Source organism: Crocodylus siamensis, chromosome 9 (genome assembly GCF_052110815.1).
Source record: "Crocodylus siamensis isolate JL-2025a chromosome 9, ASM5211081v1, whole genome shotgun sequence".
NCBI classification, from domain to species: Eukaryota; Metazoa; Chordata; order Crocodylia; family Crocodylidae; genus Crocodylus; species Crocodylus siamensis.
Window position 1 is genome coordinate 22,840,173 of NC_143403.1, and position 26,386 is coordinate 22,866,558.

At 43.8% G+C, this 26,386-nt stretch overlaps 1 protein-coding gene across 3 annotated transcripts in view; it reads left to right on the forward strand.

The window, feature by feature from the left end:
• Positions 1–26,386, forward strand: part of PHKB (phosphorylase kinase regulatory subunit beta) — a 198,946-nt gene that overhangs the window by 107,234 nt on the left and 65,326 nt on the right. For all 3 annotated transcript variants that reach the window (XM_090062024.1, XM_090062022.1, XM_090062023.1), the window contains 3 exons: positions 1,518–1,595; positions 3,309–3,467; positions 20,410–20,504. In XM_090062024.1, the coding sequence (XP_089918150.1) occupies positions 1,518–1,595; positions 3,309–3,467; positions 20,410–20,504 (332 nt within the window). The remainder of the gene's footprint in view (positions 1–1,517; positions 1,596–3,308; positions 3,468–20,409; positions 20,505–26,386) is intronic.

A 26,386-nucleotide genomic window follows, 5' to 3' on the forward strand; every position in this document is an offset into this window, starting at 1 on the left:
CCATTAAAGCAGTGCAAAAGGGCATTTAAGCTGCTTTAAAGGCCAATTTTTTGGCATGTACAAAGGCCCCTCAGTTTTATAAAAAAAAATAAAAACTTCCCAGGGCAAGCCTTAATGAGACTGCATGCCTCAATGAACATTCAGTAAAATATTAAGTGTACATTCGGAAAACAACCTTGAAATAGCTGAACTTTACTACCATATTTACTCGACTAGAAAACTAGGTGTCTCCCCCATTTAACATGGGGGGAAAAACGCCCCTTGCCTTACAAATGAGCATAGGGTAGTAGGGGTTAGGGCTGGAGCTGGATCCACAGCTGCAGCTGCGCTGCCTGTCCCTGTTATTTGTGAACACCCAACCACTCCTGCCGTGCAGCCCCTAGTCTCTCCCTCTCCCCTTCTGCCACACTCCTCCTTTTTTTTTTCCTGCTCTGTGCCAGCAAACTCCTTCCTCACTGGAGCCTGGAGCATATAACCAGGCCCTGTAGCAGTAATGCCAGTCTGCATCTCTGCTCTGGGGCTAGGCTGGAGCCATGCTCTGTGCCGCAAGATGCAGCAGGGACGAACCCTGCCAGAGCAGAGCAAAGGTAAGGGTGAGTGTGGTGGAGGGACAGGCAGAGGGGAGAGACTTCGGTGGAGGGGAAGGGGATGAGAGGAAGTGGGGTGGGGACCTAAGCCTGTGGGGAGTAGAAGCAGTGTGAAGGGGGAAAGGGTGGGGGGGACAGGGGAAGGGGAATCAGGGCAGCCTGAGGCTGTAGTGGAGGCAGGCACAATAGAGAGTAGTTGGAGGGGCAGGCAATAGGGGACAAGCTGCCTAACTCTCTCTCTGCCCTACCATGTGCTCCTCTACAGCCTGTCACACTGTCATCCCCCCCCCCCCGGCCGCCTGTCCCATTACTTCCCCAATCATCACCTCTGCCTCTGCCTGCCCCACCCTCCCAACTGCCTTCTGTACTGGTGGGGTGAATTTAAGATGATCAGTAATTCGATTTCATACATGGAAATATTTAATAAACTTATACATTTTCTATGTATAGAATCTAATAACGGTGGGCTCATCTTAAATTTAGGTTACCCTTGCTTTTTTAGGCCTTTTTTTAAATAGGAGAGCTTTACCAGGTACACCATTATACAGATGCAAATCCTTCCTTTCCCTTCACATGCACATAGACCTTTTCATAACTTTTTCCCTGAATTTCAAAGTTTTTTCTGGAATGATATTAAGTTACACCAAAAAAGGGTGATGTAAGTGTCTACATGAGAGGCAATAATGATATGTCTGTGTTGGTTTATATTAAGGTTTTATTTTTAAAAGAATACTTCCTTTGTATTGAGAGCTGTGGAGTACTCCCTTCTGATCAGGATCTATTTAACAGTATTGTGGGTGTGAATACTTTTGTCACTGCTGGTACTGTATCTATTTTAAGGGCATTGTGGCATTTTTAATTAAGACAAAATTCATATGTTATTAATAAGCTGTAAATTCATTAATTGAAATGCTACTTCGTTCTTTTTAGGAGTTTTCAGAGGGAAGTCTGAGCAAGTAAAGGAGTGTCAGGAGCTTCTGGATCCTGTGCTTCAACATACAACAGAAGGTACTGTACAAAATCATAAGTTGGTATTTCATAGGATTTCACAGAGGAGTCAATAGATGGAAAACTCCTTTGGGCGGTCAGTTCATAGCTGGTATGAAGCCTATCAATTCATATGAGGATCTGTGATGATACAGATTACTTTGAAACAAAGGCAGGAGCAGGATCTCAGGTTTTAGGTGGTCACAGTTGCATCCTGCTTGCAAAAATATGAAGATTTTTTAAAAATTGGCTAAAATTCGATATCTTCTGCATGTCAGGTATCAAGATAATTTGCATCATCACAGATCCTCACAGGAGGTGAGAGGCTTCATGCCTACTATGAACTCATTGCCCAGAGGAGTTTTCCATCTATTGACTCCTCTGTGAAATCTTATGAAGTACAAACTTTCTTTTATACCCAGGAGAACTTTTACAATTTTTTTCTCCAATGCGTGATGAAGGGTGTTTGTGCCTGAAAGCTTGCAATTAAAGAATTTTTTTTGCAAATATCTTGTCAGTCTAATAAAAGATATCAGCTATACTACCAATCCTGATTGCCTTTTCCTCTAGACCAATACAGCTACAATCTGGATACCTGACATGTTAAACTTCATTCATTTACTCTATAAAAATCTATCCAATCATAAAAAGAGTTAATTAACTAGAACTGTTATCTTTACCTAGATATCACTTTTTCCTCATGTTAACAATTTATAAAATTTAAAATGACTAGTGGTGAAATGTATGTAACTAATAGCACTGACAGTATTTGATAGTGACAAATAAGTAATTGCTTGACTAAATTACTGGTTTTCAGGTTCCATTGCTTAAAAAAAATTATTGGCCAGAAGTCAAATTAATACCATTGAGAAGAAAAAAATTGTCTGATTCCTGATTAGATGGTAATTTTTATTAATAGTGTAACATTTTGGACTTCGTGTATGCTCAGATTTGTTTTGGAGATAAAATTTGTCTGTGTTGGACATCAGTGGTACTGTGGATTTTCTGTGCTAATTCTATTTTAAGACAGCAGTAATGTTACAAAAGATGCGGAGTTTTCTAGTCTTTTGAATTGCTCCTGGGGAGATGGTAATTTTCACACCATATCAAGCAAACACAAATTTTGCCACCTCCACTGATCATCCTTCTCTCTACAACATCAGAGAATATATTTTAAAAAAATTAAAGTGGTCTGTGGGAAGAATCTTGTGTTGTCTACAGTGTTGCTAACTTTTTGTCATGTCTGTTTTTAAGTTTGTTTTGGATTTTAACCATTTCCTGGGTTATTAGAGTATTTTACCTCTCATTTTATTCTTATTTTTTTCATTTGCCTCTTGCAAATGAATTTTTGACCTCATAAGAGTCCAATTTTGAGTTTTCATTGAAATAAACAAAAACAATTCTTACAGTCTTGACTTGGTTTTAATACTTTGCTCACTTCTGTCAAATGTATAAAATGTATTTTGTGTGTGTGTGTGTCCTTGATATGTAGATGTTGCATCTGTTCAGTGAAGAAAGTGAAAATGATGTTCAGACATAAAGTACCGTTTAATGTACCCTTTGTTTTCCTGTATGAACTGTGGCATGGAAAGATAACACTGAATTCTGACGGCCATATAGTTCAAATCAGATTGTTATCAGATTATATTTTTTCCATTTTAAAACCACTTCAGTTTTATAGGGAAAATAGAGTTTCATATATTTATGTATTCTCTGTATTTTAAAACTCCACAGGACATCCTGTTGTACCTAGGTACTATTATGTGCCAGCTGACTTTGTTGAATTAGAGAAGAAAAATCCTGGTAGTCAAAAACGATTTCCTAGCAACAGTGGACGGGATGGAAAGCTTTTTTTGTGGGGACAGGCCATTTACATCATTGCAAAACTCCTAGGTAAGGAGAAATGGACAATGGTAATTTTTTAAACTGTGTTTAGCATGTATTAAACTGTTATTAATAAGCATAATAAACCTGTTTTTCCTATCAACATTTTTCTTAAATCTGGATACATGCATCAGGTTTAGTTTTTAATAGTTTCTGGATTATTGTTTAGCACAAGTGTGTACTGCTACTACTCTGGTAAATATCTGATAGACAAAATACATTTTATTACTCCTGTTATAATTTGTTTTCTTTCCATATGCAGTGTACCATAAAGGTCACAAATGCACTGTTTAGAATCATTAAATTAGTAATTTTCTGGAGCATACCTTACTTCTCATTCAATTATATTACTTTACTAGATTTTTCCCTTTATTTATTTGTCTAAATGGGAAGATGTATTGATGCAGAATTTATGTTCTGTGTGGAATAAAAGTGTCCACATAATTGTACAAGCATGGCTTTATATTTTCCCCATGTAGATCAGCCTCCTATAGACCTTTATTTAGCTCTTACATCCAGTATTTGAATTTTCAGTGGTTAACTTTTTTTTATTACATCATCAGAATAATTAGGATGATTAGACTAAAATTGTTTAATTATTTGCTTTTTAAAAATAAAATGGGGTTCAGGAAACTTGCTACTTCCTTTATGAATGATATATTGTTGTTAACTGAAACCATACCAAGTCTAATTGAGAATTTTTCTACTTCTTGGGTATAAATCTCTGACAACTTCACTATGTATAGTTTTCATATCCAAAACAGTGCAAAGTGGATACAAACTGCTACATTACTTTTTTGGCTAGGAGGTATTTTTCATTTACTTGCTCTGAACAACTGTAAATTATTATATACAGCAGAGATGGGCAAAATATGGCCCACAGACTGAAATCTGGCCCACCAGGGGTTTTGGTCTGGCACACGGCAGGTCCTTTGGTCCCGCTTGGCCAACGTGCAGGAGACCAGCCCAGGCCATGGAATGTATGGCCAGTCCCGCTGCCCCCAGGCATGCAGGAGAGCTAGGGCAGCACAGCAGCCAGACTTGCTTCCTGGCAGGCCCCTGTAGCAGTGGCTTTTTCCAGCTGCAAATCTCTGCTGCCACCAGACCGGGTACTGCTGCCTAGACACTCTGGTCCTTCTGCCCCATACCCACCACTGGAGGCTCTGAATGGAATGGGCAGGTGGGATCTCCATGGAGATCAGCCTGAGACTTGTGCAGGTAGGGTGGATGGCTGGGCAGGTGGGTGGAGAGCAGCTTCTGGGAGCAGGACAGGTAGGTGAGGTAGGTGCTGGGATTAAGATCATGGGGTGATGACAGTCCAGAGCTGGGTCCAGTACAGAGTTGCCATCTGTTCCCTGCACATTCCTGCAACAGGCACCAGCTCTGTGGGCAGGGGCATGCAAGGAGTGGATCATGGTTCCACACTGACACAACCCCAAGATCCCAGTTGTAACCCTGTCCCTCCCATGGCCCCATCCCATCCACCTAGCCACACTCTGCCCATGCAGGTCCCAGCTAATCTCCATGGAGGCCCCAGAATCACTGGGAGGTGACTGCATGGGGCTGGATCAGAGCCACGATCCACTTCCTGCAACCCCCCATCCACAGAAACCAGCGTCTGTTGCAGGGTCATGTGGGGAGCAGGTCACAGCTCTACCACAGGCCCCGGCCCCATGCTATCACCAAGTGATCTTGATCCCACCCCTGGCCCTACCTGCCCATCCTGCTCCCAGATACCACTCTCTTCCTGCCTACAGCTCCATCCTATCCACCTGGCTGAGCATGGGGCAGAGCCATTTGGTGAGTTTTGGTGAGCTGTTGTGGAGGAGAGGTGGGGAGGGGGGAAGAGTGCTGACCTGACCCAGGAGACTGGACAAGCACCTGGCTGGGGTCATGTGACCGCCAGCACTCTTTCCTACCTAGGGCAGTGGGTTGGACTCGATCTATTGAGGTCCCTTCTGACGCTAACAGCTATGAAACTATGACCCGCAATAGCTCACCAGAACTCCTTAAGTGGCCCTCAGGCCCAAATAATTGCCCACCCTTGATATACAGGGTACAAAGTAGAAGGGTCTTTACATTAAGGTTGTATTGGCCACTTTGGATGCATTAGTCAGCAGTCCTTAATATACAGCTAACACCATACCTGCAGCAGTTTGGCCAATGGTTATTTTGTGAAATATTACTCAGTTGTTCAGTGGATACGGAATGAATGTTTTCATATTAATTTCTTTGTTTGTCATTCTGATTATATTACCCTTCCTAGCTGGCATTTTCCTTCATCTCACATATTATTCTCCGTTACATTCACGTTTTGCCTGTCCTCCAATACTCTAGAGAAGATGCTCTTTTGCATGCCTTTACCCTTACTACTAGTTGTTCAATTTCTTAATTGTCTGTTCCTTCTACTGTCCCAAATTCTTCTAATGCATGGTGTGAACTACTGTGTAGTGTTTTATGTCTCCCTCCAATTCACCTCATGCTTGGATACCCTCCTGAATCCTAAACAGTGGTGATCATGCAAATATGTTGGCAAAATCTACATGACTTATTCTACCTGCAGGAATAACCAAACTAGTGAGAGTGAAAATATACATGTACCACTTCTCTTCTCATTTTGTCACATCATGTCCTCTGCAGTTTGGGTAATAATAATACTTGCATCCTATGTACCACTTTCCCTGTATAGATCCCCCAAATCCTTTAAGTGGGAGTGTCCCCACAGACAATGGAGGGAGGTGAAGTAACCATCTGTAGCAGACACTGGTATAGAAATCAGGTCTTTTGAGTCCTGGTCTGATACCATATTCCCTTGATCTGCCACTACCCAACACAGGGATTTTTTACATGCTCCTCAAAATCCACAAACAAGGGAACCCAGGCAGATAGATAATATCGAACCATGGAGCCCTCCACCCCCCATGCGGCCCCTGTTCCCCGATCACCCCCTGTCTGACCCCAGTAGTCTATGAATCAGGAAAAAAAGCCCTGTACTCGCGGCTATAGCTGGGGCTGAGAGGGCTCTGGGGCCATGTGGCAGAGCCCCCCGCACAGCCCCTGCTCCTTGGTCTCTTTCCCCCCACACACACACACCCTGCCCCTAATAGCTTTCCACCCGCCCCCGCCCAGCCAGCCCCATGTATCCCGGCACTTTGAAAAAAGAAAAAAAAAAGTCCCACACTAATTGGCTCTGGCGGTGGCAACTGGGGCCTCTGAGAGCTCATGGCAGAGTCCCCCTGTGCAGCACAGGGCAGCAGGGATCGCCCTGCCTGGCAGTACTGCTGAGCCCCAGCGGCCCCAGCTCCCAGACAGTGGCGATCCATGCTGCACCCATACCATGGGGTAGCTGCCTCATGGGTTCCGGGGGGGAAGGAGGGGGATGATCCCTGCTGCCTCCCACTGCCCTGCACTATGCAGTGGGGCTCAGCCACGAGCCCTCAGAGGCCCTGATCCCCACTGCTGTAGCCAGTGAGTGGGGGGCTTTTTTTAAGTACTTGGAGGCTGGGTGGGAGATGGGGCTGGGCAGGGCAGCCATGGGGGCTTCTCCTGCAACTCCCCCCAACTGGGGAGAGGCAGGCACAGCCAGAGGAGCTGCGGGAAAACCTTCAGGTGCCTGCCTCTCTGCAGCCGATCTGAATCTCTGAATTGACTCCGAATCTCTGATTCAGATTTGGCCTAATCAAATTGGGGCAGTGATTTGAATCACCAGATTGAATTACTGTCCCTTGAATCAGCTGAATCCACATCCGAATTGAATACTTCCCTATTTGCACAGGGCTACTGGCCACCTAGTTAGTGTAGTGAGCAGTGGATTTTGGTAACTATACCATCTGCAGAGTGATTGAGAATAAGTGTGTATGTATGGGCGAGAGCTCTTTTGAATATTTTAATCAACAAACATGGCATTTTGCCTTATCCCCCTCATAAGGTCTTGCTCATCATTTGAGATCATTGGTGTGGAAGAAATCAAACTTTGTGTTGTGGTTGAATCAGAACTGACAGAGCCAGCTTTTCTTTATTTAAGGCCATACTGTGATCACAGGGAGAAGTCCATACAGCAAGGGGACTCACCCACTTGTCTGTTTCAAAGGATTTCTCAGACTCTCTAAGTTTACAAACGTATTTATACTAAAGACAGAGAAAGAGATAAAAAAAATACACCTTGGAGAAACAAAACAATAGTAAATTACACAGAAGCTTAGAAAGTTTACTTAAACAAACTATTTATGCATAGGGCAAGATATCAAGATAACCCAAGGAATGCGGATTACTTATCTCAGAACATTTGAATTAAGCAGTATCAGCACGTCTGGTCTTTGTCTGTTTTTCTAGTCAAGTAAGCCAATTACTTCTACATTAGTAATTTGTGCAACACCTACATCTCTGTACCAGAATGAACACAGTGGGAAAATCTATCAAAGACATAAATATCCAATTACCTGTGGGTGCACACTTCTCACAAGACAATCACTCCCTTTCTGATCTCTCAGTTCTAATCCCCAAATGGAACTTAAAAAACACGTTTTTTAGATGAACTTCACTTCATAAATCTACTGGATATAAAAAATCATAGACTGAAGGAGCACTTTGAGAGACTGGACACCTTCAAGTCAGATGGTCCGGACAGTTTGCACCCCAGGGTACTTAAGAAGCTGACAGGCATCATAGCTCAGCCTCTGGCAAGGATCTGCAAGAACTCATGGCACTTGGGTATAGTGCCCAAAGATTGCAAGAAGGCCAGTGTGGTACCTATCTTCAAGAAAGGGAGGAAAGTAGATCTGGGGAACTACAGGCCTATCGACCTGACCTCTATCCCTGGGAAGATCTTGGAAAAAATTATCAGAGAGACCATTCTTGACAAACTGGCTGGTGGCAACATCCTGAGGGACAACAAGCACGGGTTTGTTGCGGGTAGGTCTTGTTTGACCAATCTCATTTCCTTCTATGACCAGGTGACCTATCACCTGGACAAGGGAGAAGAGATTGATGTCATATATCTTGGCTTTAAAAGAGCCTTTGGTCTGGTGTCCCATGATCTCCTCGTGGAAAAAATGGCCAACTGTGGCCTCTGCTACATCACTGATGGCTGGGGAATTGGCTCTGGGGTCAGACCCAAAGAGTGGTAATCCACAGAAGCATTGTGTTTCTCCGTGACCAGTGGTGTCCCCCAGGCTCTGTCTTTGGACCTATACTCTTTAACATCTTTATTAACAATGTAAACATTGGTGTCAGAAGTGGACTAGCCAGGTTTGCCAATGACACCAAACTTTGGAGTAAAGCATCCACACCTGAGGATAGGCTGGTGATCCAGGCCAACCTTGACAGGCTCAGAAAACCTGATGACATTCAATACCGAAAAATACAAGGTACTCCACCTTGGGGGAAAAAAAACCCACATCATGCTTATAGGCTCGGCAGTGTTACGCTTGCTACCACCATGGCCAAAAGGAACTTGGGGGTCATGACTGACCACAAGATGAACATGAGCCACCAGTGTGATGACGCAGCTGGTAAAGCAAACAAAATTCTGGCTTGCATTCATAGATGCTTCTCAAGCATCTCAGGATGTCATCATCCTGCTGTACTCAGCCTTGGTGAGGTTGCAGCTGGAGTACTGCATCCAGTTCTGGGCTCCACAATTTAAAAAGGAAGTGGAAAAGCTTGAGAGAGTCCAGAGGAGAGCCATGCACATGATCAGAGGGCAGGAGAACAGGCCTTATGATAAGAGGCTGAGAGCCATGGGACTCTTCAACTTGGAAAAGCGCAGGCTCAGAGGTGACTTAGAGGCTGCCTGTAAGTATGTAAGTGGTATACATCAGGATCTGGGGGAGTGCCTGTTCACCAGAGTGCCCCAAGGGATGACAAAGTCAAAAGATCACAAACTCCTCCAAAACCATTTTAGGCTGGACACAAGGAAACGTTTCTTTACTGTCCGAGCCTCCAAGGCCTGGAACAGACTGCCACCAGAGGTGGTGCAAGCACCTACTTTGGTCTCTTTTAAGAAGCATTTGGATGCCTGTCTTGCTGGGATCCTTTGACCCTAGCTGGCTTCTTGCCCCTGGGGATCATCTGAGGTCTGTTCCAGCCCTAATCTCTATGAAATCTATGAAATATAGATATTGGATTTATGGCACATTATAACTTGCCTGCCATCCAGTAACCCCAGGTAATCTCTCTACATTTTGCCAGCTACATTCTGTTACCAGGTCAGCATTTCCCCTATCCCTTCCCACCTACCTGTCTCACACCTATTGTCTCCCATGGCCTCTGATCCTCGCTGGTACACATTTTGCATTTTCCCAGACCTGCATTTGGCACTATTGGTTTCTGTTTCATCCAGGAGAACAGAAACAACAGCAGACTCACCCTGTGTTTGAAGAAGGGTGTCTGTGCCCAAAAGCTTGCAAAGAACAATTTTTCCAACTATTTAGTTGGTCTAATAAAAAATACCACATTTACCCAAATAACCTTGTCTGCCTATATATATAAAATACTATTTGACACTTCCTTCCTTCCTTCCTTCCTTTTTCATATTTTTTTTCTTTGCACATCCTACTCTGGAAACCGTTTCCTTATTCTTTACTTCTCTTTTCTAACTTACTTCATCAGTTCTTCCTTTTATGACACCACAAATAGAGCTTGGAAATTTTACCAGTAAACTATATCTACTAGCCAGGGATGGTTTTACAATGTATGGGGCTTCATTTATTCACAACAGTGTACAGAGTCTGTTTCTTATGAATTCTTGAAGGTGGTGCCAAACAACCTGGCAGCCTACCCTCAGCATCTGTCTACCAGAACAGAGAAAGGGACTTGTTTTTTTGTCGCCTTTTATTACCGTTCACTGCAAAGACTCATGGGTGCTTCAAGGGTGATGATTCTTGTAGATTTACTTTTGTACAGCCTCCTAACTGCTACAACATGGTGTGTCTGCACTGCCTTTTTCTTCCTCAGCTTTATGAATGCTGTAGAAGGGTGTGTTTCTGTTCCTTCCCTACTCTCTTCATTTTTAGTCCTTTCTCCAGTTAATAGCTTCACTGTGTGTCACTGCTGCTACTCAGAACGTTTCGAAAGACAGCAGAATGAAGCTGGCCTGATTCTATTAAATTTTGTCACCCATAAAGATTTGAAAAACAACCGTAACAGTAAACATTCAAGTCCTAGTTTGCTCTTCTGTAGCTTATGGAAATTAAGCACCAGAAACTGGGAAATTTCTGTCTGCAGCATTAGAAATTCAACTGTTGTTCAAACTAGGCTTGCATTTGGGGGGGATGTCTGCAGTTGAAACCAGTGCTTTTCTCTTTTTTGTTCTTTTTTGTTTAAATGAAAGTTTCAATTTTTGCAGAAGACTGTCATTTGCCAAGAAAGTACCTTATTCACTCTAGGCAAAAGGGCAAGAAGGTTTTGCAAGTCATGATGGTAAATGTAATTTATAATATGTGAAAGTGAATATGATGCATGTATATACTTTTAATGAGGCAGACTTGAGAAAAATGTTATACTGTTATTTTTAGCATTCGCTTAATCTTATCATTCCATCTGTTCTGTGCTTCTCAAGATACTTGTATCTTCCTTGAGGACTACCTGTGGTTCTCTGGTCTCTGAGAAGCTCGATATTAGCATATAGAGTAAAGATCTGAATAAATTTAACAACATCAGCTTTTAGTAATAATATTAAAGTGTGAACAACGACATTTCTACTTTGGAACTGAATAAGCTCAAAAAATGTATGTTTGTAATGATGGTGGTGAATATTCACTGAGAGGTCTTTTAAATCCAATTTTGATTATCAGATAGTGGAGTGTTATATAGCTCACATCTTGCACTCATTCATTTGTTCATGTGATATAGAAATGATTTTAGCAGTGTAGTTAGGTCTAAAGAGTGCGTTTAGTCACTGAATCAGTTTGCATACAAATGTGTAAACCACACTAAAAATACCATAGAGCAACCACTGAAAAATGACTCTTGCTTTTTAAAATCATCAAACCAAAAGGCCATTGAGTTCAATAGTTTAGTTGATCTATTTTACAGCTTCTGCATAGCTACAAGTAAGTTTAGTAACATCAGTCAGCATTAAAAATATGGAAGTGCATGCACTAAAGCTTAGGAAAATGTTTTCTTGGAAATGTGCTCTAATACATTGGTTAGATTTACTAGTGATTGAACTTCTCATACTGATCTCCACTCATTGTATGGTACTGTATTCAGGAGTATTTTCATTTCAAAGCCTGTCATTTTCTTACTGCTGCTGACAAAGTAGCTGGTGGAGTTGCTGCAGTTACTTGCTTTTTTTTTGGGCCGGTAGCTCATTTCCTGGTATTCAAACTGCTGTAATGCTTTCCATGGTAGTTTTCAAAAGTTGACTTACAACATGATATGACTCACCTATAACAAGTATCCAGGGAGGATTTAATTGTTTCATGATGTGAACTGTCACATTTAAAATTTAAATATTTCTTGGTTAATGCTTGTTTGAAAGGGTAAATATATTTATGGTCTCCATATAACTTAGCTGAAGTGCTTGTTCCTAACAATCTGCCTATAAAAAAGACTGGATGATGGAGAATGGTATCTCTGGAGATCGTGATACCATATTTACTCAAATACAAGACATGCTTTTTTTCCCCAAATCAGCATGGGAGGAAAAAGCCACTCATCTTATATTTGCATACCAGGAACTCTACCCCTCATTAAATATATTGGCTGTCATTGAACTGCTGGTAGAAGCAGCATATGTGCTCAGTCATGGAAACCAGCTATGAAGTTGACTGAGTGTAGCCCATGTTGAGCATGCCCATAAAATTCATGGTCTATGTTAGGCAAGTACACTGATGGGAACCTACCACAAGGTTAGATTAGCGTGACCGATCTGAAAAAGATACTTTGCCCATTATGCTTAGTCCCCCTTGGTGCTGACTTTTCAAATCATGGTGAACCACTACATCAAATACATTTCAACTTCTTCTCCGCTCCCACAGCTGAGTGTTGCCTTTCTTTTCCACTTCCAGTGATTCCTGTTTTTTGTGAGACTTAAACATCTGGCAGACATGGGGTGGAGACATACCATGTTTGCATGGAATATGGTCTATGGAGACAAGCCAGGCAGCCCTGTGCATCATTTACATATACATTTTTGGAGGGTCCCTGAACTTGTGACAATAACAAACCATTTGTCAGACTGGGGCTAACTAGCACCTGGATCCTTTGTTTTGGGGTAACTGGAGTAGACCACACGTTGAGCAGTGTTGTACTGTGAACTCCATGGACTGAAGCACTGTTGACTCTGCTGGGGCCCAACCCAGTAAACTATATGGTAAATCATGAGTCTTTTGACTCTGGACTCATATCATGCACAGTTTGTACTATATATAAGTAGGTACAGAAATGCTGCTTAAAAGTGTGTATATGGAGTATCAGTGCTAAAATTTGCAGTGGTCAGCATTGAGGCAAGAGTCAGACTGTTGGCAGCCTCCTGTTCCTCTACAGTTTCTGCCCTCTGTTCTGTCCCTTCTTTCCTCCCCCCCCACCAACCTTTACTGTTACGTGCAGCTCATTTCTACATTGTGCCTGGGGAGGGAGCAGAGCCTGAGCAGGGTCTAATAGTTAGGGGGACAGGAAGGCTGCAGGGTGAAGTAATTGGTAAGGGTGAAGGCAGAGGGCAACGGGGCCATCTGACCCCCTCCCCCCAGCCACTACTTTCCCTTCTGTAGCAGTGGACATGAAATGAATTCAAGAGAGCACTCTGATAGTTAGAGTCTACACTTGGGAAGTATAACAATTGTATAAATATTCCATATGTAAAATCTAATGACTTGTATTCAGGGTCATCTTGTGTTCAAATATATATGGTAATTATAAAATGGCACCTTTTGGATCTGTTGTAGTACAAGGGAGATTAATAATACTTAGGTTTTTGGGTTTTTTCTCTTTTACAACCCTAGACATGTGGTTATCTTATGGCAGCAACTCTGCCATGCTTCAAAGAGAAAGCAGAGTTGGTGGGGGTATTAATTGATGGAACATTAGCCAAAACCTCAAAATACATCCATAATTTATCTTTGCACTTTAGAGCTACTGAAATTTGGTTCCTTAATATGGTATTTTTGCAGTCGTCTTTGAAAGCAATGCATTTAAGTGTGGACTGTAAATGCTCAAATGTTTTAACTAACTATAACAGGGTTTATTAATGTTTTGCTTTTACTAAAAAATAGCTTGTTTTGCAGTTTCAAAAGTTTTGTTGTCAGTTAGTTTGAATGATTATATACTGTGGAGATGGATTCTCCTGAGATCAAAAGAGCAAGTTCTACCCAACCTTTTTGGCCTCTGAATTTCAGATGTATAGGACTACAGTTTTAATTGTGTCATTTTCATCTGTCTTTTTGTTTTGTGTATTTCCAGGTGTTGGATGGAATTTTTTTTAACTTAGCAAACTAAGAAGCTCCATCATAAATTAGGCATAGTGTTGTCCCATTCTTTAAAGTCTAAAAGAAAAAATGCAGCCTATAGTTTTTTCCATTTTAAAACTACAGGTTATTATGTAGTATATATTTAATTAAAACAAATATTAATGTTTCATTTCACAGTCTGATGCTGCAAGCTAGAATATCATAACTTTTAAAAAATATGTAACAGCTTCCCTGGGAAGGGAAAAAGATCTGGTTGGCTTTGGAAGGGGACATGAAAAAGAAACACTCAGAAGTTGGTGTAAGATCCCTGTTTAAGCATTAATGCAAACTTTGCAGGGCTGTCCTTGGCTATTGACGTATGGAATATCTGGTCCTGTACTTTCCTTCCCATGATGATTCCTCCCAAACAGTGTACTCAAACTGTAAAGTCAGTTTTTTCCAGCTTCCTTTTAACTTGTTTGTGTATCACTCGTTAGATACATGAACTGAGATCCAGTGCTGCTTTTATAAGTCCCATGTGGGCACAGAAGTTTAGAACAATTAACCTGATTTGCAGATTCAAGGCTTATCATTGGGGATCCTGTTTTTCTCTGTTTAAAAATTGCAAATTCTCTGTTTTTGTTTGGTTTTTTTTTAAACCCCAAAATTCTCTGATTAAAAAGCCCCAAATCCACGATTAAAATAAAACACCACTCTCTCTGTGTGTGTGTGTGTGTGTGTGTGTGTGTGTGTGTGTGTGTGTGTATCAACTGAACACCATGTTTTATTGATATATTTACAATTTTAAAGGAATTTGGAAGCCTACTAGTGCCTCAACCACTATAATAAAATAATTTCCAAATGCCTATACATTTTAGGTTTTGATTTGGGTTTTTTATCATGGAAAATCAGAGCTTCCTTGCCTCCTTTGCTCACCAAGGCACAGGTCCAGGCCCTTCACTCTCAAGCCACAGCCTCTCTGCCATGCTGATGTCCCTTACTTCCTACCCCCAGCCCTGCTGGAGGGGACCCCAGCTGCCAGGTCTATGGGGCCAGGGACCCGGGCTGCAGCCTCCTGCCCCCCACAGCAGCACCCAAGCCCCAGCTGCCGCCTGTGGGAGGCAGCAGCTACTGCAGCACAAGCAGAGTGTGGAGCACAGCTCCCCCTCCCCCACAGGCAGCATAGCTGGAGTGCAGCGCACGTGGGGAGGTAGATGCGGGCTGGCTGCTGCGGACTTAGGCTCCCTGCCTTGCTACCCTGCCTCCGGAGCCTCCGTGGCCCAGAGGGCAGGGCCTGGCGTGGCAGGGCAGAGCAGGGAAGTTCCTTGCTGCTGCAAGCCCCACACCATGGTGAGTCACCCCCTGCCTACCCAGCAGCAGCAAGGGGCACAACTTCCAACCGCTGTGGCCGGGTGGGCAGAGAGTGCCTTGCCAGGGCTTGCATCAGTAAGGAGCTTCTCTGCCCAGCCCCACTGTGCCCTGCTACACCAGGTCCTGCCTGCTGGGTCATGGAGGCCCTGGAGACAAGGCAGCAGGCTGGGGAGCTTAAACCCACAGCAGCCAGCCCACCTCTGCCCTATACACAGATCTGCAGGGCACATGCCCCCCATACCTCCCCTGGGAGTGTGCACAGCAATGGGGGGCTCCTTCCCTCCCGCCCCCTGGACTACCCCCTGCAGCCCTGTCCCACGCCCCACCAGGGGCCTGCAACTGTGCATTCTGACCCTGGGCCCCAAGCCCCATTCACCGCCCGGCTGGACAGCAGGCCCAGCTCCATCCCTGCCCAACTTACTGTCTGCCTCCCTCTCTCCCTGTGCGGGCCTCAATCCCCCCTTTCCCCACTCCAGACTCACCTGCAGGAACTGCTCTCCAGACTGCCTAGTGGCCATGTGCGTGTGTATGCATGCGTATGCACGCGCACATGGTGCCCCCTGCCTGAATGCCCATCTCCCACTTCCCCCAGCCCCTTGAAGGCTGGAACTCTGCCAGCCGCAGAGAGCTCTTTGCAAAAGTGAAAAATCCACTTGTTTCTTTATTAAAATGAGAAATCTGCATTTTTCTGAGTTAAAAGGGAAAATCCGCATTTTTTTTCTGTTTTTCTGTGGGAAATGGAAGACCTGGATCCCTGTTTATCTTTGAGGATAATAGTGCATGTCCAGGAGTTAGTTATTGCTCTGAGGAGTGTAGATCTCCATTTCATCAAGGATTCCTCTTTGGTTTTATCCAATGACCGGATGTATAACCAGTACTTAAACTCAAGTGTCAGGGTGAGGTACACTAGTTTTGGGATGACAATAAGAGCAAAAGATGACTGAAGTGATACCAGTAGCTGAGTAAATAATTTGTAATTAATTCCATTTGACTACCTTAAATGTTTTCTTCTGTTCACTTGAAAAAATACTACAAGATTATTTCATAGTTTAATAGTTTCTAGCATCGGAAGGGACCTGAGCAGATCATTGAGTCTGACCCCCTGCCATGGCAGAAAAGAGTACTGGGGTCAAAGGACCCCAGCAAGGTGTACATCGAGCCTCCTCTTAAAAACCCCCAGGGTAGGAGCCAGCACTTTTCTTGAAAGTTGGTTCCAGATCCTAGCTGCCCTGATCGTGAAGTAGTGCCTCCTGATATCTAGCCTACATCTACACTCTGCCAGCTTGTGACAGTTATTCCTGGTCACTTCTGGTAGTGCACAGGGGAACAGGGACTTCCCCAGTGCCTGCTGGTCCCCCCTGACCAGTTTCTAACAGGTAACTAGATCCCCCCCTCAGCCTCCTCTTGTGGAGGCTGAACAGGTTCAGGTCCCATAGCCTCTCTTCATAGGGCCTGTCCTACTGTCCCCTGATCATGCGGGTGGCCCTCCTCTGGACCCTCTCCAAGTTGTCCATATCCCTCTTGAAGTGCAGCTCCCAGAACTGGACGCAGTAGTCCAGCTGCGGCCTGACCAGTGCTGCATAGAGGGGGAGTATCACCTCCTTTGACCTGCTTGAGATGCATCTGTGGATGCATGACAAGGTGTGGTTGGCCTTCCTGACTGCATCCTCACACTGCCGGCCCATGTTCATCTTGGAGTCAATGATAACTCCAAGATCCTTTTCTGCCTCTGTACTGACAAGAAGGGAGTTCCCCAACCTGTAGGTATGGTGCCGGTTGTTCCTCCCCAGGTGCATCACTTTGCACTTGTCGGTGTTAAATCCCATCCTGTTTTCATCTGCCCACTCCTGTAACCTGTCTAGGTCCAATTGCAGCCTATTCCTCCCTTCTAGTGTGCCCACATCCCCGCACATCTTAGTGTCATCAGCAAATTTGAACAGGGTGCTATTTACTCCCTCATCCAAGTCACTGATGAAGATGTTGAACAGTGCGGGCCCGAGGACTAAGCCCTGTGGAACCCCACTGCCCACATCCCTCCAAGTTGAAAATGACCCGTCCACCACCACTCTGTGGGTGCGCAGCCCTCCAGCCAGTTGGTGACCCATTTGACTGTGTGGGTATCAACACCAGAGTTCCCCAGTTTCTTGAGAATGGAGTGAGAGACAGTGTCGAAGGCCTTCCGAAAGTCCAGGAAGACTATGTCTACTGCTACCCCTGTATCTAAGGATTTGGTGATCTGGTCATAGAAGGCCACCAGGTTGGTCTGACAGGACCTGCCGCTAATGAACCCGTGTTGATTGCCCCTAAGCATAAACTCCCCTGCTGGCCTCTTGTGGATATGCGCCAAAATAATTTTCTCAAAAAGCTTGCCCAGGATCGAGGTAAGACTAACTGGCCTATAGTTTCCTGGGTCCTCCTTTCTCCCCTTTTTGAAGATGGGAACCACATTGGCCCTCTTCCAGTCCTCTGGCACCACACCAGAGTACCACAAGTGCTTGTAAAGCCGTGCTCAGCCAATTCCCTCAGTACTCTAGGGTGGAGATCGTCCGGACCAGCTGATTTGAATACATCCAGTCCTTCCAGAAGTTCCCTAACTAGTTCCTCACTAACACTTGGCCTAGGTACGCCTCCCCTGGGATCTAAGGGGGGCCCAGAGGGGGGTTGACTGTTCCGGTCACTTCTTAGGAAGATGGAGGCAAAGAAATCGTTAAATATGCTGGCTCTGTCATCTGGTGTGATGAACAAATTTCCTAACATGTCCTGCAGGAGCCCCACATTACCCGGAACCTTCTTTTTGCCCCCTATGTATTTAAAAAAGGACTTCTTGTTGTCCTTTATCTGGGAAGCTAGTCCTGGTTCCATCTCCGCCTTGGCCTTCTTGACTGCCCCCCTGCATCCCTGAGCAACTGCAGTATAGTCCTCCCTGGTGATGGTCCCTCCCTTCCATTAGGTGTACACCTCCCTTTTAGCTAGGAGACATTCCCTGATGCTTTTGGTGAGCCATGGGGGCTTATGTGCCCTCCTGCTCCCTTTGATCCGTGTTGGGTTTACCTCCCTTTGGGCTTGGAGGATCATCTCCTTAAGGAGCAACCACTCTTCTTGGACAGATGCCTCTCCCCTCTGGGACCGCAGTGCTTCCCCGACTATTCTCCTTAGCTCATTGAAGTCTGCCCTCATGAAATCTAGGGCTGCTGCCTTGCTGTAGGCCTTTGCCACGTTGTGCTGGATGGTGAATTCCAGCAGGTGATGATCACTGTCGCCCAGGTGGTCGAGCACTCGCAGCCCCCTCACCAGGTCATCACCAGTGGCCAGCACCAGGTCCAACAAGACGTCTCCCCTGGTGGGGCTGTGCACCTCCTGGGTTAGATGGAGGTCCTGCATTCTGGCTAGGAACTTATGTGAGCTGATGTCTGGAAAGTTCAGGTCACCCATGATGACCATATCCTTTGACTTTACTACCTCCATGAGCTGACCTAAGAATTCCTGGTCTAGCTCTTCCCCTTGGTTGGGAGGTATGTAGTAGACCCCCACCGTTAAGTCCCTTTCCCCTCAACTGCCTTGTATTCTAACCCAAAGCACTTCAGAGTTTCAACTCTTATCAGCCGATTACTAAGTTATCTGCAAATGTTAAATCTTGAATTTTCACTGTTCACAATGTTGTAATCTGTTAGATATGTAACATGATCATAGAATCATAGAAGTGGGGTCTGAAGGGACCTTGTAGATCTTCAAGTCCGAACCCCTGCCTGGGCAGGAGAAAAACTGGGCTCAAATGACTCCAGCCAGGTAGGCATCAAGCCTCTTCTTAAAGACCCCCAGGGTAGGAGCTAGCGTCACTTCCCTTGGAAGTTGGTTCCAGATCCTAGCTGCCCTAACTGTGAAGTAGATCTTGCGGATTTCTGATCTAAACCTTCTCTCCAACAGCTTGTGGCCGTTATTCCTTGTTATGCCAGGGGGCACTAGGGGAAACAAGGTCTCTCCCAAACCCTTCTGGTCCCCCCTAGTGAGTTTATAGACCGTCACCAGGTCCCCCCTCAGCCTTCTGTTGTGAAGGCTGAACAGGTTCAGGTCCCGCAGTCTTATTGTAGGGTCTGCCCTGTTGTCCCCTGATCATGCGAGTGGACCTCCTCTGGACCCTCTCAGTGTTGTCCACATCCCTCCTGAAGTGCGGCGCACAGAACTGGACACAGTACTCTAGCTGTGGCCTGGCTAGTATCGCATAGAGGGGGAGGATCACCTCCTTGTCCCTGCTTGAGATGCATCTGTGGATGCACAACAAGGTCCAGTTAGCCTTGCCAACCGTGACCTCGCATTGTCGGCCCATGTTCATCTTGGAGTCAGTAATGTCTCCAAGATCCCTTTCTGCTCCGTGATAATGAATACAAGTATGTTCCGTACACCTATATCACCTTAAAGTTCTGTTCTGTTCTTTACGGATAGCTGACTTGTTGATTTTTAGCCCTTTTTCTGTGTTTTTGTGAGATGATAAAAGGGTCACATCTAAGGAATGACAGCATAGTTCCCAGTTACCAATGATTTCCAACTCTTCCACCTTCCTTTTTTATTGAGACTTATGTTCAAGTATTTTTCATGAACAAACCTATTATTTGTTTGATATGTTCTTTATATCTGGTGTAAATTTATTAGAGATCATCAGTTTTGGAATCTAAAAATAGGTATTTTCAGTGCTGTTGCCTTGCAGAGTTCTGTGTGCATGTGGACAAGGTTTACCTTCATATATATTATCTGGTGGAGCCCGATAATTTCCTTGCATAGATATTAGTGCATATGCTCTAGTGGCTGCGTGAACATCTTAGCTGTTAGGTCTGTACACATATATCTGCAGCTTTGTTTTCAGTTTTAACTAGCAGGAGTCTTAGTCCTCACATTTTGGTCCTTTGTAGCTCATCTGGAATATGGTTATATAGCCAGAAACAAGTGGTCTGTGGAAAATTCAGACATGGGAAAGGGTTTTGTTGTCGCATATAGATTCATGGGGCCAAGCTGCATGAGGAGAAATGTTGCTTGAAAGATTTCTGCTGGGGGACTTGATCCTTATCTGCTTAGAGTTCACGTTAGTCCTTTCAGAATGTTTTTGTCCTAATAAAATCCACAGTATTAGTAATAGATTATTATGTGCTACCTTGAAAGTGTTAAGACTGTTATAATATTTTTATTTTGGCTTATTTCAGTTGATGAATTGATAAGTCCTAAAGACATTGACCCAGTAGGCCGTTATATACCTCTACAAGATCAGCGGAACATTAGCATGAGATACTCAAATCAGGTAAGCATGTGCTAAATTTACTTTGTCATTTGGTTTAATCTGGAATTTTAATTCAAGATACTTTGAATACTATTTTTAAATGTGTGGGTTTTTTAAAGAAAAGGAAGTTTACATGTATATACTATGCTTTTATTTATTTATTTTTTAAAAGTGTTTCTACTAAAAATGAATGGAACCTTTTGATAGAAGGATGATTAGGTCTGTTTAAAGAGTATATGCCTCATGAAAGAAACCTGTGCACTCTAGTAATATGAACATTTACTATTAGTATTTATTATAGGAGTTAATTTATATAGTGGATAATCTAGTTTCCAGTGAGAAATGTGTTCTACATTCAGTTTTAACTTACAGCATGACTGCTTTGCTATTGTGAATAGGGTTTATGATGATTGCCATATGCGCTGCTGTTTCTGGGTACATATATGAGCAAGATGTCCACAGACTAGAATGTGTATAACAACTAAATTCTGCACTCAGAGGTGTGCAGAGAAGCAGAGAGGAAACCTGTCCCTCCTGTTCAGCAGTGTCAAAAACCCAGGCTGTAGAGAACCCTATGCCTGCCCCCTGGGTTTCAGAATGGACCCGCACACTGTATGTGGTGTCTGTCAGACCAGCCTCACATGCTGCACACAAAGTGCAGAACCAGGTCCAGGCTGATCTGCAGACCCAGTCCAGCCTGTGGACCAATCCCACACTGCTTATTTTGAGCCATGGGGCTTGATTAGTTTGACACTCTGATCTAGATATAAAAACCAGAAACATAATAACAAAGGTTTACTAATTTAATTATTCTTCTGTTGTTACCATGATTTTAGCAGCCAGTGAGGAACAATAGGTGGGTGGTGTTACCTGTGAAAAGAAGTAAAAATAATAGGTTCAGCAAGTACATTTTCAGATATTTCATTCTTTCTAAAAGTTTAAAATAATGTCTAAGGCATACTTGTTACTCTTGTTTTTTCTGCTGCTTGTTTATTTCCTATCAAGCTTAGGTTTATTAAATAATGAATACATCATATAAATAATGAATGCATCATGTTTAACATAATGATGCAAAACTTCTCTTGGTTCTCACATTAAAATAAGGAAAAGACCGTGTTGACACGGATAACATTTCTAATATTGATTCAGCACAGTTCATTTTAATATTCAGACAGCTGTGACTTAGTTATCTGTTTGGCTATTACTCTGAGAATCAAGGCAATGATATTTCCTGCCTTTGGCTAGTATTACAGGCTTGACATTTGTGTAAGAATTTCATGTCATTATTTTTAGACATATATATGTGTTTGATAGGATTTAAACATTTTTGTTATGAGTTATTTTCAATTATGAAATAAAATAAAAATAATATTTATGCCCCATGAATTGATAGGAGAAACAATTAATGACTTATCAGTATTATGTAAGTGGTTATCACTTTTAAAATGTGGTAGCAAACTTTCTACCTATAAAGATCATCCCTTCAGCATGGCAGAAGCCATAAGTTTTTACCTACTTGGAATATAAATCACATTTACTTAAAATAAATGTATGAAATCATGCAGCTTTGAATGCTTTTTGTCTTTGCATTGAGCAATTTGTTTATTTCATAGTAATTAAAAACTTAGAGTTGATCAGCTTTTTTCCCCATGGCCACAGACTTATCAACCTTTTTAAGCTCCTGACACCCATCCACCCATAACTCCAGAATTAAGCAGCATCCTAATTTAGTAACTAATTTGTTTATTGCAGCGCTTAACTCTTGGGCAGGGGAAGTGGGAAGTGAACACTTAGCAAAGTAGTGACCCTGTCCTCACACAGGGGAAGGGAGAAAGAGGGAGCACTTACCTCTTTGCACTGAAGTCAGGCAGAGACGAGACCTGTGCTTAGCTCTTTGCATAAGGCCCAAGCTAGAAAGAGCACATGTTTACATCCTTTCATTCTGTGGCCACCTGTTGAGAACCACTGACTTGATAACAGTCCTACAGCACTCCTGTATCTGTTTCTGAGCAGCATAGACTCCAGGGGTATGTCCAGATGAGCTCAGACTTTGTTTCCTCAGGGACAAGTAGTAGCCTTATGCTGTCTGCTGCCACTTGTCTCGAGGGAATGAATGCCCATGCCACACATGCTCTGGCATACAGCAGGTTACCCTGGGTGGGGAAGGGGATGCTGGGGCTAGCAACTGTGCTGGTCCCGGCAACCTTACCCGGGGCCTTGGGGGGGGCAGTTGGAGCTGCAGCTGTAATAGGAAGACTGGTCAGCAGCTGGAGCATGGCTCCAGCTGGCCAGGCTCCAGTTTTTGGCAGTGTACACTTTTTTTAGCATGGGTATTCAACCCCACCGCACTACAAGGTAGCAGCACAGGGAATGCCTGTTTGTGCCGTGTGTGGCACCACAGGTGGGTGTGCAGTACCACATACTACATGTCCACACTCATCTAGATATAGCCCAGAAGTGCTTAAGTAATTTCCCCTAATTTAAGGGTGCAGACAGAAGTGACAATTTTCTCTTCATCTAGCCACAGAAAGCAGTTTATAGCTGTGACCAAACACAAGTGCACAGCTGCAGACAAAAATAGCTAATCGAGTGAAAATCTGACCCCTCATTGCATAAGGTATCGGATGAAGATATTGCAAGACGTCTTCTGTAACTTGTGTCTGCAGAGCTCCCAGCCTGTCACTAGTTTCAAAATGGTGGAGGGGGAAGGAGCATAGGGAGTTCAGGGAGGGTGGGGCATGTGTATTGGCACTTCCCACCACACGGTGAGGGATCTCCAATTCACCCACACCACCCTTCAGCACCAGCTGGGAAGCCCCAAGAATGAACTGTCTTTCCCCTCTCCCATTCTGAAAACAGCAAGTTCTGGCAGAGAACTGTGGCCATTGTTACGAAAACCTGGCTGGAATCCAGCCCCTCCCACCTAGAACCAACAGTGAACTTCTGTTTGGTCTGGGGCAGCGTAACTCGGAACACTTTGCAGAAAACATTCTGAGTTACAGCTGGGTGCTTCACTTCTGTCTGTACCCTATAGTAGATTAAAGCATCAGCACTCTTAAAAGTTAGAAAACATGCCAAAGTTGTACTGATTTAGGTTGGGTTTTATTTTGTTTTGTTTTTAACAATACTGTTAAATCAGTGCAAACCCATGTAGACTTGTCTTTACAAAGGGATGGTGGAAGGGAACTGGGTGGGTGTGCTTTTAAAGCAAGTTAACTACCTCATGCAAAATACCAAAACTGCTTTGTCCTTACTAGGTTTTTTTCCTTGTGGCTGTGGTTAGGCCTAGTCAACAATTACAAGTTTGGACAGTATAGCTACACTAGGAAAATCCTGCTGGTACAGGTAGCATGTGCACAAGCACAATCCTCCCCCCATAGCCCAGCTTCCAGCACCATTGCTGCCTGGCCCAGCCCTGGTCCTACTTGCAACGCCCTGCACAGATCCAGGGCCAAATGCCCCCCCACCCCACCCCACCCCATGCCCTCCTGGATGAGCGGTGGGAGCCACTGGCCAAGCTGCTGGCCGGATGAGTGGCACACAGCGATGGGTGTCACCTCCCCAGTGCCCCCTGGACAAGCTGCAGCTCCATCCCACACCCGCCCCGCCTCGCCCTGCCTGGGCAGCCCCTGTCCCAGCCCCAACACTAAGCTCACTCCCTCACCACGGGGAGCATTGATCTGCACTCCCCTCCCCTTCTCTCCCCCCTTCCCTTCCACCACAACAGACTTACCAGCTGGGCACTGCTCTTCAAGCTGTGGGGCTGGTATCATTAATCGGATTGGTTTTGGCCGATATGCCTCCTTAAAAATTCGCTATTAGTATCAGCCCCCAAAATCCCTATTGGTGCACTGCTATTTATTTATTTATTTATTTTTAAAGGAGCCTATTATGTATCCTAAACATGAGGCAAATGTTTGCAGAAGAGTTTGAGAGTTTAAAAAGCTGTTTAATACAGACAGTGAATAAGAGCATGTTAGAATTAATTTAATCATTGACATGTTTTAATTGCTCTAGTGTACTCTTTTGAGGAGCAGCCAAATTGATAAAAGCAGTCTATACAAAAAGCTCCATAATTCAGCTGAACTATTTTACCCTGTGCATAAAAATAACTAGGAAATCAAATTTTAGTTGCCCCAAAATACCAGGTTTTTATATATTTTTTTTCCCATATCAGGACAAAAAACCATAACCTAAAATTTTGTAAAATTTTGTTTCAGAAAGACTGAGAGATGATTTCCGCCCCCCCCCCTTGAGTTAAATATGCTTCCTGGGATCCCCAGCTGCTCTCCAGTGAACTGCAGGGGAAGGACTGGGGAGCAGTATCCCTAGATGCCTTGCAGCCTCTGACTGAAATTGACGTGGTTCTTTTTGGTTTCATTGCTGACAGTGTATTTTCTTGGGGAGGTCAAATGCAAAAGAGGCAAGAGCCGTATATATGCATGTAATTAAAAGCATGCTTTCAGCTTTTTATATGCTTTTTATAGGCTTAGTATAAGAAATTTATCTCGGGAAGACATGCACTTTTCTTCGCTGTGTATCTGGTGTTGCAACAAAAAGTATGAAGTATTTGGTAGATACTAACGAACACATGGTAGTTCTCTCTGTTTTGAGAGAACTAGATCCAAAAATCAGTGTCCTGCTTCCAAGGCATTTTTCTTTTCCCCCTTATTGTTCACACTGCAGTACTTCTGCTATGTTAATGAGATATAATGGAGGCTCAAAGAGTTTGTTTGTTTCCAGATTTTGGTGTTTATTCATACTTCCTTGGATTTTGAGAGCTACAGAAATTCTGAACTGCAGATGGTATTCATGGATTTCATGTGTTAACTTTTTTCTGTGTTTGAGCTTGTGCAGGTGGCCCTCAGTTTTGCAGTCTTATACATTTTGGTTTGTATGGTTAGCATGAGATGGTTCTCTCATAAGAATTGCTTCTTGCTTTACAACAGTTCAGTGTTTGCTTAAATCCAGTACCTTGATCTTTGTGTGTAGTTCTCCTGTTTCTTCCCCTTGTAAGCAGTTTGGTTCTGGAGAATTGTAACTTTTGATGACAAGCACATGTGAATACAGTTAAAAAGTAAAGGGATTTGTTCTAGTGGCAATGTGTAGGGGTGCACGTTTAACCCCTGAGAGCCAGTGCTTTCCTCTTAGGCAATGGGCAGCTGGCACAGGCAGGAGTACTGGTGCCTCCTCTGCGAGCATTGGCTAGGGAGTGGGGGCACCAGGAGAAGCACTGTTGACACTTCTGGGAGTGCTGCTTGCATTTCCGGGTTGGCACGATTGGCTGTGGGAAACATCCACCCTCCCAGTCGGTGAGATGGGCTGCAGGGGACCCCTCCCCCCTCCAGTTGCTGACTGGCTGCTGGGAGAGCATGTGCCCCCCCCACTCAGGAGACACCAGTTCTCCATGTTTTGTTCCAAGTAGTAATGAAATTCATGTCATGACTAATCTGGAAATACTTGAATAGAATGGCATAAGTATTTTTTTTGATAGTATCCCTTATCTAGATCTAGTATCACTTTCCAGATCTAGAGAGAGAAGTCCTCCTAAACCAAGGACTTCACAAAATAGCTAGTTAAACTATGTAGTACTGATTTTAGTTTCTCCTCACTTATCCTAGAGTGGTTGGTTTCCTTTTTTGGTCTGATTAGCCCAATCATTTTTCTCAGAGATATTTTGTAGAATCCTATATGACTTTTTAATCTCATGGGGCATCTCATGGGAACCTGCGTGTGCCTCTTGCGGCATCTGAAAGCAGTTTTGAGACTGTGCAAGAGGCACGCTAGGAACAAAAAAACATTCTCCGTGCTGCATATTTGCAGCAGGGGCTTAAAATTTGATTTACAGGTATCAAAAAAAAACCCTGGAGAAAAAAAGCAAGGCAGGGCATGGTTCTGGACCA